Genomic DNA, 20578 nt, shown 5'->3' with positions numbered 1-20578 from the left:
ACCCAGTGAAGCTTGTCACGTGGCTTCTTTGAAGTGTGACGTCAACACTGGGTCAAAGGTATCTGGTAGATGATGTCGGCCCCCGTCGCGGTTCAATAGGACTTATAGGACTGTTGTGAATACCTACGTTGGCACTCAGGCTGTCCTGTGCTCCAGACCCCGGCGCCCAGGCAGGTTGCAGTACCGTTCCCCACCAGTAGGTGTCCCGAGTCGCAGCTGTAGGTGGCCGTGGACTGGTAGAACATGGTGGGGTCACTCAGGGTCACTGACCCCTGCGGGGGTGCTGGTGGGGCCTGGCAGAAAGGGTCTGGGCAAAGGTCAGAGTTCATCCAATAAGTGAACAATATTCTGAACCCTGACTTAAGAATCACTACTGAATCTGATCAGTTGTAAGTTTACATTTTACATGGTTGTATGAGATAAATGTACATTTGGCAATAGCCCAATGAACTTGACAGGTAAAGTACCAGAGTTATCAACCAAGGATTGAGGTGTTCAAGAATTCATTCTTTCCTAGAACTATCACAGAGTGGAACTCGCTGTCACCAAGAACAGTAGGGGCATTGTCATTAGATAGCTTCAAACAATGTGTAGAGTTAGATGTTCAAGGGTTAGGTGTAAAAAGTCGATCGGTGTAATGCAGACAGCTGCCGCCACGCCGCGTGCATGCGAAGCTGGTGTGTTACGCCGAAAGGCGGTTATACCGGGTATAGAGATACAGATATATTACAGATAATCACTCACCACAGAGAGCCCGTATGTTCCCCAACGTCATGGGAACGCATCCGTCATCATTCTCGGCCCTATCGTCCACGAACTCCATGTCACGTGACCGGGTGTACATGATGCACAGAAACCCTGACGTCTCACACGTGTCTGTGGACAGGAGCGCCACCGTGCGGATGTCCTGGAACTGCACCTGGACAAAATAAACCATACACAATCAGACGTATAACAGACACAGCGATCTCTCCAATGGCAACATCAACATCTTCTTTCCACCATCAGGACTTCGACATGTAACTTAAGAACCTTGCAGTTACTGCAAGCCAATAAGTCATGGGACCTCGTGTACATGAAACACAGAAAACGTGACATCTCGCATGTGTTGGTGGACAGGAGCGCCACCGTGCGGATATCCTGGAACTGCACCTGGACAAAATAAACAGATTTCCATGTTTAAAAACACACAGTCACACAGAAAAAAAGCATTAACATCATTGGTGTTGTCAAGTTAAAAAAAAAACATTTCAACCCTGTATATGTATCAACCAATCAGCACCAAGGACAGAGCTTGCAAAGTGTTGGCCACTACCAAGGGACCAAACAGCAACATCTATTAGAATTAGAAAACTCCAACTACAAAGAAATCCATTCATAGATAACAATACAAACACAGATACCTCCGTCCCTGCGCCGTAGATTTCTGCCGAGAGTTTCCGGGCATATACGTCCGCCATGGTGAACGTTGTCGTGACGATCTGGCTCGGGCCGGCCTCAAGGTCGCTCGCCGACCACAACTGGAACTGGATGTTGGTCTGACCTTTTTTTAAGACAAAAAGGACAAGATGAAGACATACATGTACTCATGCTAAAGCTAATATGTTAGTGTCACCATCTAACATGAGAAAATAAAGCACATCAAAACAGATACAGACATGCAAAGCTAAGATAACAAGGTAGAATAAATAAAGTTACAATTATGCGTAATAACTATGTTACAGTAACTGTGATTAAATAAAATATATGAAGAGGCAATGTATATGCAAGTAAATTGCAATAGCTACTAATAGGTACTCCTAGTTGTATACGGTATTGTGTATATTTGGGGCAGTACAAAAAATAATGCTGAATACTTTCAAAAGGATGGTTTATGTTTTTGTTGGTCTGACCTACAAAGAAAGGCAAAACAAAGACAAACTGGAAAGGGTACAGAACCAAGCTGCAAGATTCTACAACTATGAAAGGGCTGCAACGGAAATGAAAAGAAACCTACAGTGGGGGTCGCTTGAAGACAGATGAAGAATGTCCAGACTGTGCATCAGATGTACAAAATGACTAATAAACTGGTGGATGTACCAGTGAGCCACTAAGCATATCTGATACCAGCCAAGAAAAGAACAAGAAACAGCCATGCCTTCAAATATCAGAGTTATCAACCAAGAATAGAGGTGTTCAAAAGTAGACTGGAACTCGTTGCCACCAAGCACAGTTGTGGCTACATCACTAGAAAGCTTTAAACAACTGCAGCAATTAAATGTGCAAAGATTGAGTGCAACAAGTCGTTCTGTGTGATATAGCCAGTTGCCAACGCGCCTGCGAAGCTGGTTTGTTACGCTGAAGAGCGGTTATACTGGCTATACAGATACAGAAGCTGGTGTGTTACGCCGAAGGGCGGTTATACTGGCTATACAGATACAGAAGCTGGTGTGTTACGCTGAAGGGCAGTTATACCGGCTATACAGATACAGATACAGACCTTGGGGAGCAGCAGGAATGGTGGACCAGTTGTTCTTCAAGGTCACGTTGAAGACCAGGGGAACGTCGAGGTTTGGGACGAGACGGTCGAAACGGAACGTTGGGGAAAGTCGTGCTGATAAAGACTTCACCTGCAGGTCTGGGAAAGAGAATTTGTGAAAATAGTCAAGAATCACAAAACATGAAGCAAGTAAGTATTGATACTTCATAAAAGAACAATCATATATATCTTTACAATTTGTTTCCAACATTCTTTTAATAAGGACATTTCAAATTAGACATCTATTGAAAGTAGAAACAGTTCTGGGCTTCTCTGGCAGCCAAGATTCTCTCAGACTGGTAAGTAACTAGCCCTTAACACAAACATTCCACCATGACAATTCTGCTTACTATATACATGTAGATATTGGGAAAAATATCAAATTTTACCAGTCCCCAACACAGTATACAATAAAAATGGCTGCGATGTTTTGACAAAAAACTATGATAGTTTTGTCTTCACTTTTGATCAAAGACTACTCAGCATATATCATTGAACCGTGAAGAAATTAATAAACTGATGCACCAAGGAACCTGTGGAAAAATAATTTAAACGTTTTTAGTCCTTACCAAAAGAGCAGTCCTTCTGCATCCTCTGGCAGTGGAAGTCGTTGTTTGGGTCGTCGTCACGGATACGGCGCGTTTCCATGGCAACGTACGCCACGCACAGGTACTCCAGCGCACTGCATGCTGGGACGGGGATCCTCACCACGGCCTGGAGTGACGTGAAGGTCACATGACCGCCGTCCGCAGCGATCTGATTGGTCAGGACGGCCTCCTGGTTGCCATAGGTGATGTTGATCGGGGTTAAATCTGCAGCAATCATTATGGGAGAATACATTAATCAAAAAGAATTGATTGACATGTTTAAAACATTAACCTGCTAATGGCAAGTTTGGCAATTTAGCTGGTAATGTTTAACAAGGTACAGCTATACATGTACACAAAAACAAGCACACTACACAAAACCTGACATACATATGTATGAAAAAAAGATGAGGAAGACCGGAGTGCCTGGTCGAAAGCTCTACAAGTGTAGGTGATCATGAAAGAACTTCTTTGTGTTGGATCAAGTTCAGTTCTACTTTTAACATGTAACTGTAACCAACACAGATCATTTTGTGATAGTAAAAGAATGAGATGAGACCAGACCTGCAAATGGTGAGGTAGGCAAAGCAGGTTGCTGGGCTAAGTACAGCTGCAGTTGGAAGTTGGGCCGGCTGTCAGACGGTATGGGTGGTCCTCCGTCATTCCGTACGGTCGTGTTGAAGGTTACCGGCGTGTCGACTCCGCCGTACAGGACAGGCAGACTGGTCCGGGACCGGTCGATCGAGTAGGAGAAGGATGGAACCGACAAACCTGGAACGGGAAAAGTAAAAGTCTGCGTTAGATGTTGAAATATGCAATTAACATATTGATTACTATACTAGGCAGCCTTCCATCTGCAGAGATGATGGTAGCACTCTAGGTCTGGTGATATGGCTGTGTGCAGCATCTAGTGTAGCTACTCAAACCTGGAACAGGAAAGAGTCAAAGTCTGTATTAGATCACTCACTCACTCACTCAAAGTCAAAGTCTGGGTTTGATGTTGAAATCCATATTGTTATTCAAGAAACAATTTACAGGACTTGATTTTTTTGCGAAAATGTTTGATTTCTTTGTGAAAATGCTAGAAAATTAAAGAAAAACCATCAGTTTTTACTGTTCAATGTTTTCTTCACTCGATAAACTGTAACTTACTTTTTTCACACCTTAGATGGGAACCCCCTTTGTAGACAAGAACATAAAGTTGTGAACTATATGTTGACTTCTCTCACCTTGTTGACAATTTTTATCCAGATCGTCCGTTGCCATGGCGATGCAAGCGATGTCGTCTGACGGGTTGTCATCGATGAATCCGACGCCGCTCACATCGAGGTACTTCAGGCAGAGCGCAGTAGCTGGCGCACACGCGTCATTCGGTACTGTGAAATCTATAAAAACGTTGTAGAATTCCACGTTGCCCTCCGCTTCAAATGTCCAGGGTGGTATCAGGCCTGACAACTGGAATGAATGAATGAATAAATGAATGAATGAATGGATGGATGGGTGGATAGATAGGTGGATGAATGAATAAATAAATGGATAGATGACTGGGTGTATAGATGAATGAATGAACGGAGAATGGATGAGTGAATGAATGAATGAATGAATCGATAGATGGATGGTGGATGAATGAAAGAATGAAGGAATGACTAAACCTGGTCCCAAGGCTCTGTTTTCATTAATATGTTTTTTCACTTAAGAAGCCTTTTATCAAAAAGAACCAACAAAAATTAATTGATATGGCCAAAATGAATATTATGAAAATTAAATAAACATCAGTTGAATCAAACCTTGGTTTCTTCTTCCCCATAAGTGAACACTGTGTCCAGCTTGTTGAACGAATCGTCTGTGTTCTTCAGGTACATTTCGAACTCGATGTTGCGACCGGACGTTCGAGCGCGGATCGGACCGCCGTAGTTCGACATGGTGAAGTTGATTGACAAGGTTGTCATGGTTTCCTCCAGGATACGCTGAGCAACGGACTCGAGGGTGAACTCAGCAGTCAGGGCGGTGATGCCGAGACCTGTGGGGGAAAACAAAAATCGCTCAGTCACTCCAAATATAACAGGTTTAGCGTTGTGGTGTTAAAGTGGTGGATGTCCTATGATAATATTCTCTTAACAATTCATTGTTTCAAGTTAATGGCGTTGAATTGCTAAGTGACATAAGATTGAGAAATTGAGGGTTCGATCCTTGGAATTACTAGAATTGTGTCCTTGGTAAAAGCTGTTAACATGACTTTCCTCTCTCCACCCAGATATGAATGGGTACCAGACTTCAGTTGGGGAGATAAAAGGCAGTGGAAAGAGAGGGATGGGCTTCACCTTCCAATTATAGAATCCAAAACCATATGCTAGACACAGTGAACTAACAGCCCTATGACCACAGAGATACTACGGGACAACGATTTTATCATGCCCATACGCACCTTTAGGACATCGGGTGTGGACCTCTCCATTCACCACATGCATGCACCTGTCCGGATCTGTTATCCCAATATCGGGCGGCACTGCTGAGCCATTCGTAGGCCGAATCCTCACACAGATGTACAACACCCTCCTACAGTCTGCCTTCCAATACCATGCCCTAGACAGAGAACTAACAGCCCACTGTCCCTAAAGCCTACAAACTATACCAGTAACCTTTAACTTAACCTTTCAGTGATCATGACGGTCACCATACATACCTTTAGAACAGATCTGGTGTGGACCTCTCTATATTTTGTCAAAAACTGTATCAGCAACCCACTGGCCCTTTGACCTGAGAGAGTCTTGTACAGTATACAGGTCTGGACTAACTTTTTTTATCGTGACTGTATAGTCTGCTAGACTGAACTGAAAAAGGAGAGAGAAGAAAGAGAATGTACCTTTAGGACATCGGGTGTGGACCTCTCCGTTGACCACATGCATGCACCTATCCTGGTCCGTTATCCCCACATCAGGCGGCACTGCAGATCCATTAGCTGGACTGATCCTCACACAGATGTACAACACCCTCCTACAGTCTTCCGGCTTCAGTGTGAAGACTGTGGTCACACCACGCAGATCAATGGAGCCTGGGGTGGCCGGGATGTCTCCTGCAAGCAGGGCCTGCGCTTCCGGGGGAAACTGGAAGGTGGCGCTGTCGGCAGGCTGGCCATCGTCGGCAGAGTCGGTCGCGCTGAACAGGAGGCTGAAGTCAAACTGTGGCTGGTTGCCGGCGGCGATGATTCTCGGGCCGCGATTGGACACGGACATGTTGAAGGTCAGTCGAATGTCCTCGTCGACGTACAGAACCGGTGGGTCGAAGTCGTAGGAAAAGTGGGAGATGTACAACCCAAGGTCACACTCCTTCTGGAAGGTCCCAGAAATCAGGCTGCGACATTGAAAATTGTCCGCAAGGTCGTCGTCGGGGATATTCGGGACGTACTCTACGCAGATGTAGCTGTATGTCGCACACATGGCGTCGTCGAACCGAAACTGCGCCGTGAGACCCTGCATCGTCACGGTTCCGGGTTTGGCCGCGATCTCCCACCGCAGTTTGGCTTCCTCGGAACCGAAGTTCCATAGAACCGTTTCCATGACGACAGCGTTCCGTAGCGATGGCTCGACGTTCACGTAAAGTCTCAGATCGAACAGGGTTCTTCTCATAGATGTTATTGCAGGCACGCGTGCTCCCGTGTTGCTAAGCAACAGGTCAAAGGTCATGTCCGTGTCCTGGTTGGCGAACAGTTGTCCCGGTGAGATGGTCAGGTCGGTCAAGGTCAGGCCTGAAGGACAAGAGAAACGGAAACCAAAATGGCGGTTAACTTTAAACTTCTTCAATCTGTAGAATGTGACTACCAGGGGAATTCATGGATTTATAAATTAGGATTCTGGATAAGGGAGTATTGTTTTGGGTAGTTGCATGTGCTGTGTGTCTGTTTGTTTCTTTGTTCTGACAGAGTAGGTGGATATCAGGCAGAATGACTGGGGGTCAAAATGTCAGACACATATAGATTGAACTTGAATGTCGTGAAAACCCAAAATACTTAAAATATGGAATTTCCAATTTCCAGTTAAGTCAAGGACTATGAAATAAAGACTAAGCTTCAATTTCCAACACTAACTAAAAAGAATTGGGACTTACCCCAAATTTTCGGTTGACTCAATCAACCTTGTTGACGGAATGAACCCGTCTACTCTTGGAATTTGGGGTAAGTCCCACAATACTTTGTTAGTCAGTGTTGGAAGTTGAAGCTTAGTCTTTATTTCATAATGACCTGTACCAACACAGATTAACTTTCATGCTAAGTCAAGGACTAGTGCAATTCTCAATGTTTTGTTGTTGTCTTGCCAGTTAGTGAATCACTGTAATACCTTTAGTGCAGTCCTTCTTCACGTTCCCTGCTGTAACGTCTATGCAGGAGAAGTCGTTCTCGGAGTTGGTGTCTCCGTAAACTGCGATTTCCCCGATCGCATGGGTGATGCAAACATACCTCAGCACAGGACACATTCCTGTAGTAACATGCAGTACATAAAATCAGTTGTTAATACTATTAGTGTACTGATTTTAACATGGTCGGATTTCGTACACAGATTGTCAGTGGCATTGGTACTGGAAATTGGAACCTCTCCTTCCACTCAGCCTTTTACTTCCCCAACCGACGTTGTGCACCCATTTTTCACCTGGGTGGTCACAATGTCAGGAATTGAACCCTTGACCTCTCTATCTCGTGTCCACTTGCCTTAGCCACTTTTCAATTCAATGCCTGAGCACAGTGGACTGTTTAGCAACCGACTGCCTTTAAAAGGAAAAAGCACCAGTCACATACCTATTGGGACTTTAAAGGTGGCGCGAATTCCAATGACGTTAAGTGTGTATGGGAATGCTGGAACGGCTCCGCGAAGTTTGGCTTGTTGGGTTCCATAGTACATCTCAGCTCCTGTGTGATAAATAAAGTGGAGTTTAATTCTTAGCTACAGAGAGAGCTATCATAGGTCTAGGATACAACACAGATGAGATTCAATTAATTTCAATTTAATTTTCAATTCAATCTATTGTAATTGCAACAGCGCAATACACATAGGGCTGCTGGTGTTCTGTCCTACACATAGATCTGAAGCAAATAAAGGACACACAGTACTCGTTTTCACTTGAGTTAAGTGAGGAAAGTCGTGTAAAGTGCCTTTCCCAAGGCCACAAGATCGGTTGCATGTCAGGATTCGAACAGGATCCTCTTGGTTCCGAGTCGAGCACTCTGCTGTTATTAATTATGCATAACAAAGGTAATGTCTGTTTCACCTGTGTCAAAAGCGCCCTCTAGTGAGTTCTGCGTGTTCAGCAGGATTTTGAAGGTGATGTCGTCTGGAGGAAGCTCCTCTCCGAGGTTCTGGAGCGAAACGTCGATGATCAGAGTTGTCGGCGTGTTTTCATACAGCTTCTCAAGCGGCGATCGTGGGTCGAGTTCGATTGAGAAGGCCATCACAGCAAAATCTGTTGGGAAAAGAGATCATCATGACGATTTAAGCTAAATCTGATATTCATGGCTTAAGGATAAGGGTATTAATATCATAAAACAAGTTTGAACTGTAGTTTCCAGGTCACAAGTGCTATCTACATTGTACATAACATGATGCCAAAGAAGTGGTGATTGCTTTTTCCTACTCGACAAAGACTAACCAGCAGTGTTGAACATTAAAAAACTTTGGTGACTGTCCAATAATGAATTAGCAAATGTAACAATTTAAACTGGTTTCATGATACCTTTATTTGCCTTGAATAACAGAAAGCTAAATTACACATTTTTATTTTTCTGTTTTGCTCTTCACCACACAATATTAATAAGTTAATTAGCATAAGGAAGGTCCCATTCTGGAAGAGGGGTATGCAGCCTTACCTTTCGGGTGATGGACAAATATGGGGATGATGAGGTCATTGTTGGTCTCTGATGATTCGTCGATGGCTCCGATGACGTCATTGGTTGGGTCAGGGTCAAAGGCGTCCAGTCGAACCCCGAGGTAGGTCGGGCCGGCGCCGTAGAACTCAGCGTAGGTGCCGTTGTCAACCCTCAGAACTAGAGATAAATGAGATATAGTCTTGTGAATCCTCTTATAATTCATAAGCCATAAACAATTCTGAATCCAAGTAATATATAGAATGATAAAGCTAGTGACAGTCTTCAATAACTGCAGTGCAAAGCTAGACTATACCTGTAATATCGTATACTGGCAGAGAATCAGATATTCAATAATATTGAGAACTGATGCAGGCAATTCTTAATGCAGGCAATTTCTAAATAATTCATCAATTATTTCTGCAGAAATAATTGATGATGATCATGATGTGTCAGCTAAAAATGATCATAAAATGATAAAAAAAGGAGTCAGTCAGTATCCGGTTTAACATCCGATTGTTCCCCATCTCTATGGATTAGACCTGCTTGCACACTGATCTTATTGTGAGCTTATGTTCTACTTGTAATTTCAGCAGACCCTTACCATCAGAAAGTGCGAAGGAGTGGGAACCAGTTTCATACTGCCTGGTCATGACAGCCATCTGTTGTGCCGTGTAGTCATAAACCACTTCCGGGTCAGAGGTCACATCCAGCTCGGCATCGTGGGACAGGTAGAAGCGGAAGTCGAAGATGGGGAGGTCGGAGGGCGTAACCGTGGCGACGCCCTGGACGGTGATCTCTCCGCGGAGCACAAACGGCGTGGGCTGGTCGATGATCAGTTTGTCGTCGGTGCTGACTGAGAACTCCGTGATCTTCACGTCAATTTGGTCAATTTGCCCTGAAAAAAAATTCAGAAGATCAAAAATTAATCATGAAAGCTCATCTGTGTTGGTAGTGACATGTTTAGAGTTAAAACTTTTGATCCAACACAAAGAAGTCATTCTCTCACCAGAGTGACTGGTCGAAAGCTCTAGGTGAGAGAACTTCTTTGTGTTGTATCAAAAATCTTAACACTACACATCTTTGATGTATGTTAAATTGTACTGTATATATAGTAGTGTGTGCTCGTGTAGTCTTAGACTAGTGTATTGACCCTGTCTCAGGACAATGAGATTAATCGAGAATTTGAATCCCAGGTTTTGTCAGTGATAAAAAGGGTTAAAAGTGCAGTCCTTAGGATAGGACATTATGCCGTGGTCCAATGTACTTGAATGTGTGCCACACAAACCAAGGCTATAGGATCAATGAAATGCGAATTAATGGTGAACTATTTTCCTCACTCACCTTGGGAGCAGTATTCCTCAACATTCCCCAGTTGGACCACATTGCGGTCGTTCTCGGGATATCCATCCACCGGGAGTCCAGCTGCAGTTCCGGGCGAGACCGCCAGGGTGACGTACGTCCTTCTCTCGCAATCCATCGGCACCGTGAACCGCCCGGTAACCACGAGATCCACCCACGACGACTGGTTGAACCCGTGCTGTAGACTTGGGCGGACTTCGCCCGTTGCCGTGGCAACGAACGCGCCATTTATGGTCATGACGTCGACGGAGTTGGTTCCCTGTCCGTCCTGGGCAACATTGTCACATACAGTACAAGGTGTTAGACTTATCTAAAAAGTGCAATTTTGTTATGCCATGCGTTTAGGTCGGGACTTACAAGTCCGGAACTGAACCTAAGCCTCTGGACTTGAATCCGGACCTGAACCTACATGTGGGTTTTACCTGTGCCATGGGGAGTGTTAGCCCGTACAGGTCTGTGTCATAAGGGAACAAGGCAGTCAAAGATAGTACACAAATACAGTCACAAATACATGTACACACGTACACACACACACACACACACACACACACACACACACGCGCGCACATATACACATAGTGACACACACACACACACACACACGCTGTTTGAAGATCTAATAAATAAAAAAGAAAAAAAAATACCTGTGCCATGGCGAGAGTGAGCTCATAGTTGGTGTGTGACTGGTCGGAGAGTGGGAGCGCGCAGGAGCGGCGCGTGCATGCGAGGGTGGCTGACACCGTCACGGCGGTCTCCGCTCCGGGCCACAGCTTCGCGTTGCCTGTCTCCAGCCGGAAGTTTGTCAGCCCGTACAGGTCTGTAAAATAGATTTTGACATTGTTAGAGATATATTAACAAGGCAGTCAAAGGGGGTAGGCTTCACCCCCTAATGCACACATAGACAAGCATGCACACACACACACACACACACACACACACACACACACACACACACATACATACACAACATCACAACATTAATGCTTATACGGAAGTTTGTCAGCCCGTACAGGTCTGTGACAGAGATGAACAAGGAATCAGAGATGGGAAACTTCACATACACTTACAGCTATAACCTTACGTATACTAGTCTGGGATCCTTCTAGTTCTTCAGAAAAGTAGCATAGCAGTATTGAGGATGTATGGTTACCGTATGTTGGGAATCATACAAAAAGGGACAGACAAACAACACTAACATAGACACACACGAATACACACAGAAACACACACACACACTCACACACACACACACACATACATGTACACACAAACACACACATACAGTCACACACAGTCACACACGCACACACACACACACACACACACACACACACACACTCACTCACAAGCCTTTACACTCACCATTCTCTGCGTTACAAGGCAGTGTAACCCCGGTGACCAGGAAGTTGTTGTATTCCAGTGGCTCAGTGAACCTTCCCCCGGAGTCCACATACAGTATCGCAAACAAGGTCCCACAGTACCAGGCACACTCACACACACACACACACACACCAAACACACACACACAGACAAAACCTATGATACACGTGTACTCACCATCCTCTGCGTTACACAGCAGTGTAACCCTGGACACGAGGAAGTTGTTATACTCCAGAGGTTCAGTGAACCTTGACCCAGAGTCCACATACAGTATCGCGAACACAGTTCCACAGTACCAGGAGGTTTGAGCTGGTCTGTGGAGGACCACTCCACGTGCCCGGATCGTGTGGGTTTGTGTCTGGCCTGGGTTGGTGGAGGAGCCTCTTCCCTCGAACCGGATACCTTTACTGGCTCGATCCTGTACCTGCTCATCCAGTGGATCCCAGACCTGGATTGTAAACAAAAGTGTTAGAAGAAGCTCTCATTTGGGACAATGTCAATGGCAACTGTCTGTATGGTGCCAGGTAATGTCCACAGCATTGGGGACATTTGGGTGAAACTTAAGATATGCCTAGATTATGCAAAGTAGGAAATATGAAAGCATAAAGGGGGTGGGGGTACTTTTTGTAGGCATACTGAAAATGAACAGTAACACAGAAGAAGTTAGATGTAGTGATGTATCAATGGTGTTGTAGGTACTGAGGCTTACTGGGTAAAGGTTTAAGGGTTAGCTTCAGGGCTAAAGAGCCAAGGATCAAGGAACATAAGTGTGGCCTATAGAAAACTGTAGTGAACCCGCCTCACCCTATCTAGTGATCAGTAAAGAGTGGCCATCTTTGGTACAGGGTTATGGCAAGGTTTCAAGGCTTGGGTTGGGGTAAGATTAAGCTAAGGTTAAGGTTGTGCTAAGTCAAGGATCAGGATAGATAGATTAGTGTTCATTTTAGTGATATTTCCTCACCCTATCCAGTGACCAGTACAGTCAGTGGCGGTGTAGGGTACAGGGTTATAAAAAAGTAAGGGTTGAGTTGGGCTAAGGTTAGAGTTAGGATCAGTGCAGATACAGAGAAAGAGGGAGAGAGAGAGAGAGAGAGAGAGAGAGAGAGAGAGAGAGAGAGAGAGAGAGAGAGAGAGAGAGAGAGAGAGAGTAGAGAGAGAGGGTGGATAGACTAGCGTTATTGTATTGATCTTTCCCCACCCTATCTAGTGACCAGCACAGAGACTGAATAGCTGTGTGGCCCATAGCTTGGACAGCAGTTAGTATCAGGGTTGATTGATAAGTGTTATTGTACAATGTATTAATAACTCACCCTATCCAGTGACCAGCACAGAGACTGAATAGCTGTGTGGTCCATAGCTTGGACAGCAGTTAGTATCAGGGTTGATTGATAAGTGTTATTGTACAATGTATTAATAACTCACCCTATCCAGTGACCAGTACAGAGTGGCTGTGTAGTCCGTAGCCCGGACGGCGGTGCTGAGATAACTCCCCACGGTTACCGACACGGCTGCCGTAATGTCCAACGGCTCCTGTCCACACACGATCCTCTCTGTGCTGAAGGTAACCGACTCTCCTGCAAGGTCCATCTGGTCTGCAATATGGCAAAACCACAAGTTTGTCAGTAACAGCTCCCTCTGGTAGAACGTATAGAAACTGCAGTATGGACACACCAAAACACCACACACACACACACTCACTCACTCACACACACACACACACATAAACACACACACACACACACACACTCACTCACACACACACACACACACACACACACACACACACACACACACACACACACACACACACACACACACACACACACACACACACACATCAACCACCACAACACAACCACACACACACACACACACACACACACACACACTCACACACACACACACACACACACACACACACACATAAACACACACACACACACACACACACTCATTGGCACACACACATGCACGCATACACACACACACACACACACACACACAGGCTCACACACAGGCTCACACACAGGCACACACACACACACTCACATGCATGCATACAGGCCTATCTGGTCTAAAACATACCAAACCCAGGCTATTACAAATGCCAGACAGATAGAAACAGAAAGATTTAAATCATGACGGCTATGCAAGTAAGATTGTGGTATAAAGCACTCTATAAGCTCAAGTTATGTCTTAAGAATTCTGAAGTAAAAGAAAAAAAAATGAATACGTACTTCCTTTAGCGACGTCCCCGTAGCTTATGGGTACCTTCACCAGGTTGTTTCCCCTGGTGAAGACACTTTCCTCCGACCCGTCCGTGGGCGATACCACTATCTGCATGTGGGTGGGGCGGGACCCCATGGTGTAGACATAACCACTAGTCAGAACACCCCCGTCAATGGTAGCTTCCACTCCTGTCAGATGTAGCGCGGTGCCTGCTGGGATTGCGTCATACGCTTCGTTTGGGAGAATCAGGTCTTTGATCACGGACACGTCACCGCCCACGAGTCTCCCGTCATTCATCAGTGCTACCATGGCAACGTCCAATCGGAAGTGCTCGTTGCCGGGAAACGTGGCGGGAAGGTCGCGAGGGCTGTTGTTCTCGATGGTGAGGTCGAAGGTCAAGGTCGTGTCCACGTCGGGGTAAATCTTGGTCTGCTTGGGTCCAAGGTCAAATGTGACGTCCCTCAGGCCAAACAGTTCTGACAAGAAAAAAGACGTATTATGGATTTTTTAACAATTGAAATTATATATTTTTGAATATAGGGTAACATAGTCATAATGTATTGCACCATCTAGTAAAATTAATTTTTATTGACATATAGTTATAACATTATTCATGAAAAATGGAAAAAGCTTTCAGTTTGATACCTTTGGGGCAAAGTAGGCGCACAGGCCTGATGACGTCATTGTTCCACTCGTCCAGCTCCGGAAAACGCCCCACCATGCCCACTGAAGCGCCACCTAGCGTGCATAAAAACCATTGCAGTTATGATACATAAAATAATTAAAAAAAAGTAAAGTGACATTGAAATACATGTACATGCCCGAGGGCTAGTTGCAGGTGCAAACAACATTATATGAAAAAGAAGATACAATGATATAAGAGACTACATCTAACATTATACTACATTCTACAGCATACATCTTACTAGTTTTGCTGGGTTTGACTTCTTCTTTTGAGGTAGTGGAAGAATGAATTTACCCACTTCTACTATAATATGTAGTTTCTTTGATATCACTTATATCGTTTTTTTTGCACCCAGACATGGAATAATACAAGACTTGGTGCTGGAAGGTTCATAATTTCATCACTACCAACTTTTCAGCACCAAGGACAGATACTGCCAAACAATACATTTATTCTTTTATCTATTTCCATTGTATTTAGTCAAGGTAGAACAACTTTTCAAGGTCGAAGAGAATTTTCGCTGCCTAAACTTGTAGTACCATGAACATACATGAATATTACATTATCATAATACAAGGAAAGAAAAATACATGAACAAAAATGAAATTCAGTGTGTACAACCAAGCTGTGCAAGTCTAAATCGTGTAACGTAAACCATATCTAACAAGCCACACTGTGTTATGATGGTATACAGTAGGGACTTGCTAGTTCTGCACTTTTAATTGTTGATGTTCTTCTCTGTAACATCGTTCGGTGTGATATAGCTAGCTGCCACCGCGCCGCGTGCCTGCGAAGCTGGTGTCTTACGCCGAAGGGCGGTTATACCGGCTATACTGATACAGATACATCAGCATATTTATGGCTATTAAGTGGTCCTTTGCACCTCATAACGATGATTCGAACGGTCTTGAATAATTTATTTGCTCACAGGACAAGCGAGGACACAGTAAAAACTATTCGACGTCAGACAATGTGCTTTTGCACGTCTCACACCCGAACTCATTACTTATTCATGATCTTTATTCTGTAGTTATAACAACAGCATATTTGTCTGGTGAGTCATGGAGGGTCGATGACTTTAGTTTTCCAGAAGAAAACATGTTGCTTCTGCTCTGTTTCTTATTCTTCTTTTTCTCAGAACAAAAAAGGTCAATGACCTCGACCAGACGGCTGTCACCATGGTAACTGGCGCTGAAGAAGACACTCTGTAGTTTTGGGTTACATTTTGTAACAAGGCAGAGTTGGAGGGGCTGGTCACCATATACTAGTATTTGGATGTGTTAAAGTTAAAATAAACAAAGCAGTACTGTCACTGTGCAATAATGTCACCATGCTAACTGGTGCTGTAGCAAAAACTCTGCGGTTTTGGGTTACATTAGGTACAGAGTTGGAGAGGCTGGTCACCTTATACTAGTATTTGGGCGTGTTTAGATTAAAATAAAAAGAGCTGAAGTTTGTTAGGCTACACCATGTGAAAGTAAACATTATGCATTTGCTTTGCAAATGCTACATTTCTAGTTAGATCATTTAGAGTTGTTAATCGATTTAATTCTTACTGTAGTCAGCCGTTAAACGGAGGTACGTGTCGTCACTTCCGCACAGGGAGTACGTCACATCCGTCTCGCTGATGTTCAGCGTCAAGTCTCGCGAGATCAGGTCTATTACGTGACGGCCTGTTGCCAGCACCCTACTGGTGGTCTCAAATGTGAACTTCACCTGTGAGAAAATAATATTAAACATTTTGTTAAGGCTCTGTCATACAGCCGAATATGACCTCCCGAAGACTGCCGAACTCCCTTATATCATGGTTTAGCCTGGAGTCCAGCCCTATTAGCTTTGGTCTGCTCCCCAAGATCCGCTACACAGCCAAAAATCTTGTGGAGCGGACCAAAGCTAACAAGGCTGGACTCCAGGCTAACCATGGTTAGGAGTAGATCCTGTCACACATAGCTGAATATGGCCGAATGTTTCAAACCAGCCGAATGTTTAAAAATGTTAAAAACATTTGGGTGTGGAAGGCAGGTTCGGTCATTGTTCACCGCTTGGTTGGTGATTGGGTTGGTCGAGGCATGTTTGGGGTCAAATTTGACTCAAATTTAACCCAAATCTGATCGGATTCATTCAGAAAGACAGTCGTGACCTATATCTGGTCAGACCACTCCAGAACTTCAGCCAACCTTTGTTATTTGGTGGTCGGGGGAAGGTTCCGAATCTGACTTTCCAAGTACAAGTAGTATGGGCAATGCTAGAGTACAAGTTTACATAATACGTGTCAACTGTATTCTGATAAACTCTGAGCCTTACCATATAAGAGTTCCCCCTGTCTGCCACCACTTGGGTGTTGTCCGTGGTTATGTATCCATGGAAACTGACGTTTCGAAGGTCAAGGGTCACGGAACCTTTCAGGTCGAACACTCCCCACACCTGCAGGCTGTTGACGTCATCAAGACGCAGAACGCCGTTCGGTACGAGCATGCGCGGAACGCTCACGTCGATGCTGTCTGTAGAGTAGTAGGAAAATTATGATTAGATTTTTTTTCATTTTTTATCTCATTGTTTTTGCTTGGGATATCAAAAATATAAGAATATAACTATACAAATAGATTTCAGTTGGCGTTTCGGCCTTGTTATTTTGTTATCTGGAACCTTACTTCATGCCTATTCAAGATTATTTGGAGTAAATTCTGATATGTCTGCAAAAAAAGCTGAAATATTACACTGACAGACACTTAAAGGCATCCAATGCTATTTCAGGGAAGCAAAACTAGAAGTGAAGTTTCTGGTCATTCCTTTTATGTTGTGAGTTAAAAAAACCCTATCCCATATGACATCCAAGGGTTACTTACTTGTCATCCAACGATCGTTGCATTCCTTCTCAACCAATGAGCTTCCTCCGATCTCCACGCACACGTCATTGTTGCCTGGCAACGGGTCCGCGTGTGTTCCAGACGGCAGCTCCACCGACAGGCACAGGTACGCGACCGTGTCACATGACTCTCGCGAGATTTCGAACGAGAACACGACGTCTTCGAACACGAGTGACTCCCCCACGCCAACCGCGGCCTGCACAGCTGACTGAATTTTCGGATCTCTTGTAAAATCCGCTTCCAAATTCACTCTGTTTTCTTCGATGACATTTTCGAGCTGGTTTAAAGCTGAACCAGCGAGTTTGAGGGCGAAATTCGGGCTAGAGGGGGTCCCTCTTGGAATGACACTCGGACCGAGGTTGTTGATTGAGAAGGAGGAAAGAACTTGGATCCGCTTTCCTTGGTAGAGTCTTCCCGCGTCCACGGAATGGATCTTGACCTCTGTCAAGGTCACGTCTAGAACACAAATAAGATGAACGTTTAGCATGGAGATTCAAAACTTGATAGCTAAAACTGATGAACACATGGTTCTGGTCAAAGTAAAAAAACACAATGTTCTTGTTTTCTAATTGTAACTCATTGAGCACAGAGTCTAAGGGGTTGGTGACTAAAACTTGTGAAAATTTGATTCTGAACAAACACCTAAAACACAAAAATTGAACGTTAAGCATGAATGTCCAAAGCTGCTGGATGAAAACTTGATTCTGATCAACTGAGTCGTTGTTGCTAACCAACTGAGCACCTAGTCTTAAGCTGTTGGTAACTAAATTTTGTTTGAAACTTGATTCTGAATAAAGAGGAAAAAATAAAGTTGTTTTTCTAGCTCCAACTTACCCGTGTTGACACTAAGCGACGGAGATGCACAAAGGACGATCCCAACGAAGGCCAGAAGCCACACGGCTGCAGCCATGGTAGATATGTGTCCGTAAGATGGTCGTTCTGATGGGAAAATAAAGACATAAATACATATCAGAAGACTGTAGATCAGTTATTTTGTAATCGAATTCTTGTGGTGGTCACCTCCCTGAAATTCTTCAAACCGTGAAGTCGTAGAAAGACTATTGACCAATAGACAGAGTCATTCGAACAAACCAAAAATGGAAAATGTACACATTTAGCTATTTGTAGTAATCTATTGAATGTTAGCACGAATTTACATGTTACGCCTCACCTCACCTGTCCCGTTACCTTGTGAGGACACCTTTTCACATAAAGGTGAAAAAACACCCTCTTAATAAAAAAACTATAAAAATTCCGTCCACTTGCGAATTCGTATCTAATAGACCTTATCCTATGCAAGAAAAAGTCAGTGTGCAACTACAAGCTAAGGTATACACAGTTGACACGGACGCTTCAATGTTTTGTCGCCATAACAACACGTACGCAGACGACATTATACATTTTGTACTGTAATTCACTTTATATTCGCGGTAGCAAAAGTTTACGGTCTGAGAAAAATGGACATGTTCACGGAACTACATATCCACTATGAAAACAGGTGCAGGGAAGAGAAAATCCAGGAATTATTTGTTAACTGTAATGATAAGTTCACGGTACAGAAGTGACAGTGAAAACAGTGAATATAACAGTACAGTGAAAAAATCAGGAATTACAGTTATTACTGTAGTATGTCCCCACTGATGCCATCAAACATGGTCACCAAGGGCTGCAGTTTGGACCTAACAAACTGGAAACTAACAATGAAGGCGTGGTGATGTTGTTATAGTGTGCAATCAAATAGAAAAGGCTACATTGTTCATCAGGTAGCAACAAGTATAGCAAACAAATATTAGATGCATTTACTTTATATTAGAATAGAGTATCGTTAGAAAAAGAAACATTTGTGGCGACTCTTACAAATGTAGTGACAATGACAAGCATAGACATTCTGATATACACATGAACTGAAATATAAACAGTATCGTTCATTTTTAATAAATGCACGAAGCATATTCAAAACATTTGACACAAAACACCATCAAATGTCATTTCGTTAGAGGTTTGAATGAGAAAAAAATCTCCATGTTTCTTTTAAGCCGTCAAATGTGTAGTAAAGGTAATAGACTCGGGAATAAGGTCAGAAAGTCCAAAGAATCCAGTGTAATTGGTGATTCCTTTTTATGATATATTTAGATAGAAGGCATGGCGGGTTACAACCAGTCCCTGACAAAAACCACCTTACGTAGAGTGACTTAGAACAGCCACATACCTTATGTCACAAGAAAGTGGACTATGTCTTTATATCTCTAGTAACATTTATTACCATCTTGTAGTGAGAGTTTCACGGATGTTCATGACTTAGGACCATACATATCTCATACGTAGATGTAGAAAAGGCCAGATGTACTGAAATTGGTCCCCAAAATAAGGCCAAATATAATCGGTAGTTAAGATATACCCCTACAGAGCACATTAAAAATAGACTGCTTTCTGTTATACACAGACTGTCAGAATATCCATAACCTTTCGTTCGTTCAGTTGACGTAGCCTGTACCAGGCTTCGGGTGGCGGCTGGAAGGAGTAGAAAATGGGCAAATAGAGAGATAACATGCCAAGGGAGTTGGTCCGCTGGAGAGTAACTTCGAGAGCGGCAAACTGTACTCTCCAGCGGAGCAACTCCCCTGGCACGTTATCTCTCTATTTGGCCAATTTCTACTCTTTCCAGTCGCCTCCCGAAGCCTGGTAGAGTTGACGCATAGTTGAAAATTTGGGATTTTTCCATGAAAAATATATTTTACTGTCGAAAATATTGAAAAATGAAGACACAGTAAAAATAGTGGTTCTTACCTTACAGACCTGAGGAATGTGATGTGCACATACAGTCCATGAATAATAAATGACGTCATCCCTAATCGCACATCATTGCTCCTTTTGTTCTGGCTCCCCTGGGGACGAGGACGTTATGGCCCTTTTGTTCCAACTCCCCTGGGAACGAGGACAGCATTATGGCCTGGAGACGAGTGTGCCTGTTTCGGAAAACAAAATATAACTGCAAGGTGATTGTAAAAAATTACTTCAAATACACCTCAATTTTGCATGGCTTTTCTTCACTATATATATATATATATATATATATATATATATATATATATATATATA

At 43.7% G+C, this 20578-nt stretch overlaps 1 protein-coding gene across 1 annotated transcript in view; it reads right to left on the bottom strand.

Annotated features, from left to right (window-relative positions):
- LOC109468820 overlaps window positions 1-18389 on the bottom strand; it is a 34498-nt gene extending 16109 nt beyond the window's left edge. Inside the window, exons 1-24 of the mRNA XM_019767159.1 lie at window positions 18314-18389; window positions 17459-17935; window positions 16917-17113; window positions 16169-16328; window positions 13936-14403; window positions 13121-13290; window positions 11876-12146; window positions 10963-11135; window positions 10301-10586; window positions 9561-9854; window positions 8960-9136; window positions 8365-8556; window positions 7895-8005; window positions 7440-7577; window positions 5969-6850; window positions 4893-5125; window positions 4425-4560; window positions 4032-4054; window positions 3670-3898; window positions 3088-3330; window positions 2480-2617; window positions 1404-1543; window positions 745-919; window positions 128-307 (exon numbers count right to left, since the gene is read on the bottom strand). Coding sequence (XP_019622718.1) covers window positions 128-307; window positions 745-919; window positions 1404-1543; window positions 2480-2617; window positions 3088-3330; window positions 3670-3898; window positions 4032-4054; window positions 4425-4560; window positions 4893-5125; window positions 5969-6850; window positions 7440-7577; window positions 7895-8005; window positions 8365-8556; window positions 8960-9136; window positions 9561-9854; window positions 10301-10586; window positions 10963-11135; window positions 11876-12146; window positions 13121-13290; window positions 13936-14403; window positions 16169-16328; window positions 16917-17113; window positions 17459-17935; window positions 18314-18389 — 5569 coding nt within the window. The remainder of the gene's footprint in view (window positions 1-127; window positions 308-744; window positions 920-1403; window positions 1544-2479; window positions 2618-3087; window positions 3331-3669; window positions 3899-4031; window positions 4055-4424; window positions 4561-4892; window positions 5126-5968; window positions 6851-7439; window positions 7578-7894; window positions 8006-8364; window positions 8557-8959; window positions 9137-9560; window positions 9855-10300; window positions 10587-10962; window positions 11136-11875; window positions 12147-13120; window positions 13291-13935; window positions 14404-16168; window positions 16329-16916; window positions 17114-17458; window positions 17936-18313) is intronic.
- Window positions 18390-20578: the final 2189 nt, after the last annotated feature.

The sequence above is a fragment of the Branchiostoma belcheri genome, unplaced genomic scaffold (assembly GCF_001625305.1).
Source record: "Branchiostoma belcheri isolate BF01 breed outbred unplaced genomic scaffold, Haploidv18h27 scaffold2, whole genome shotgun sequence".
In the NCBI taxonomy this organism is placed as follows: domain Eukaryota; kingdom Metazoa; phylum Chordata; class Leptocardii; order Amphioxiformes; family Branchiostomatidae; genus Branchiostoma; species Branchiostoma belcheri.
The sequence above is the reverse complement of the archived record's forward strand: the minus strand, read 5'-3'. Positions and strand labels throughout refer to the sequence as shown.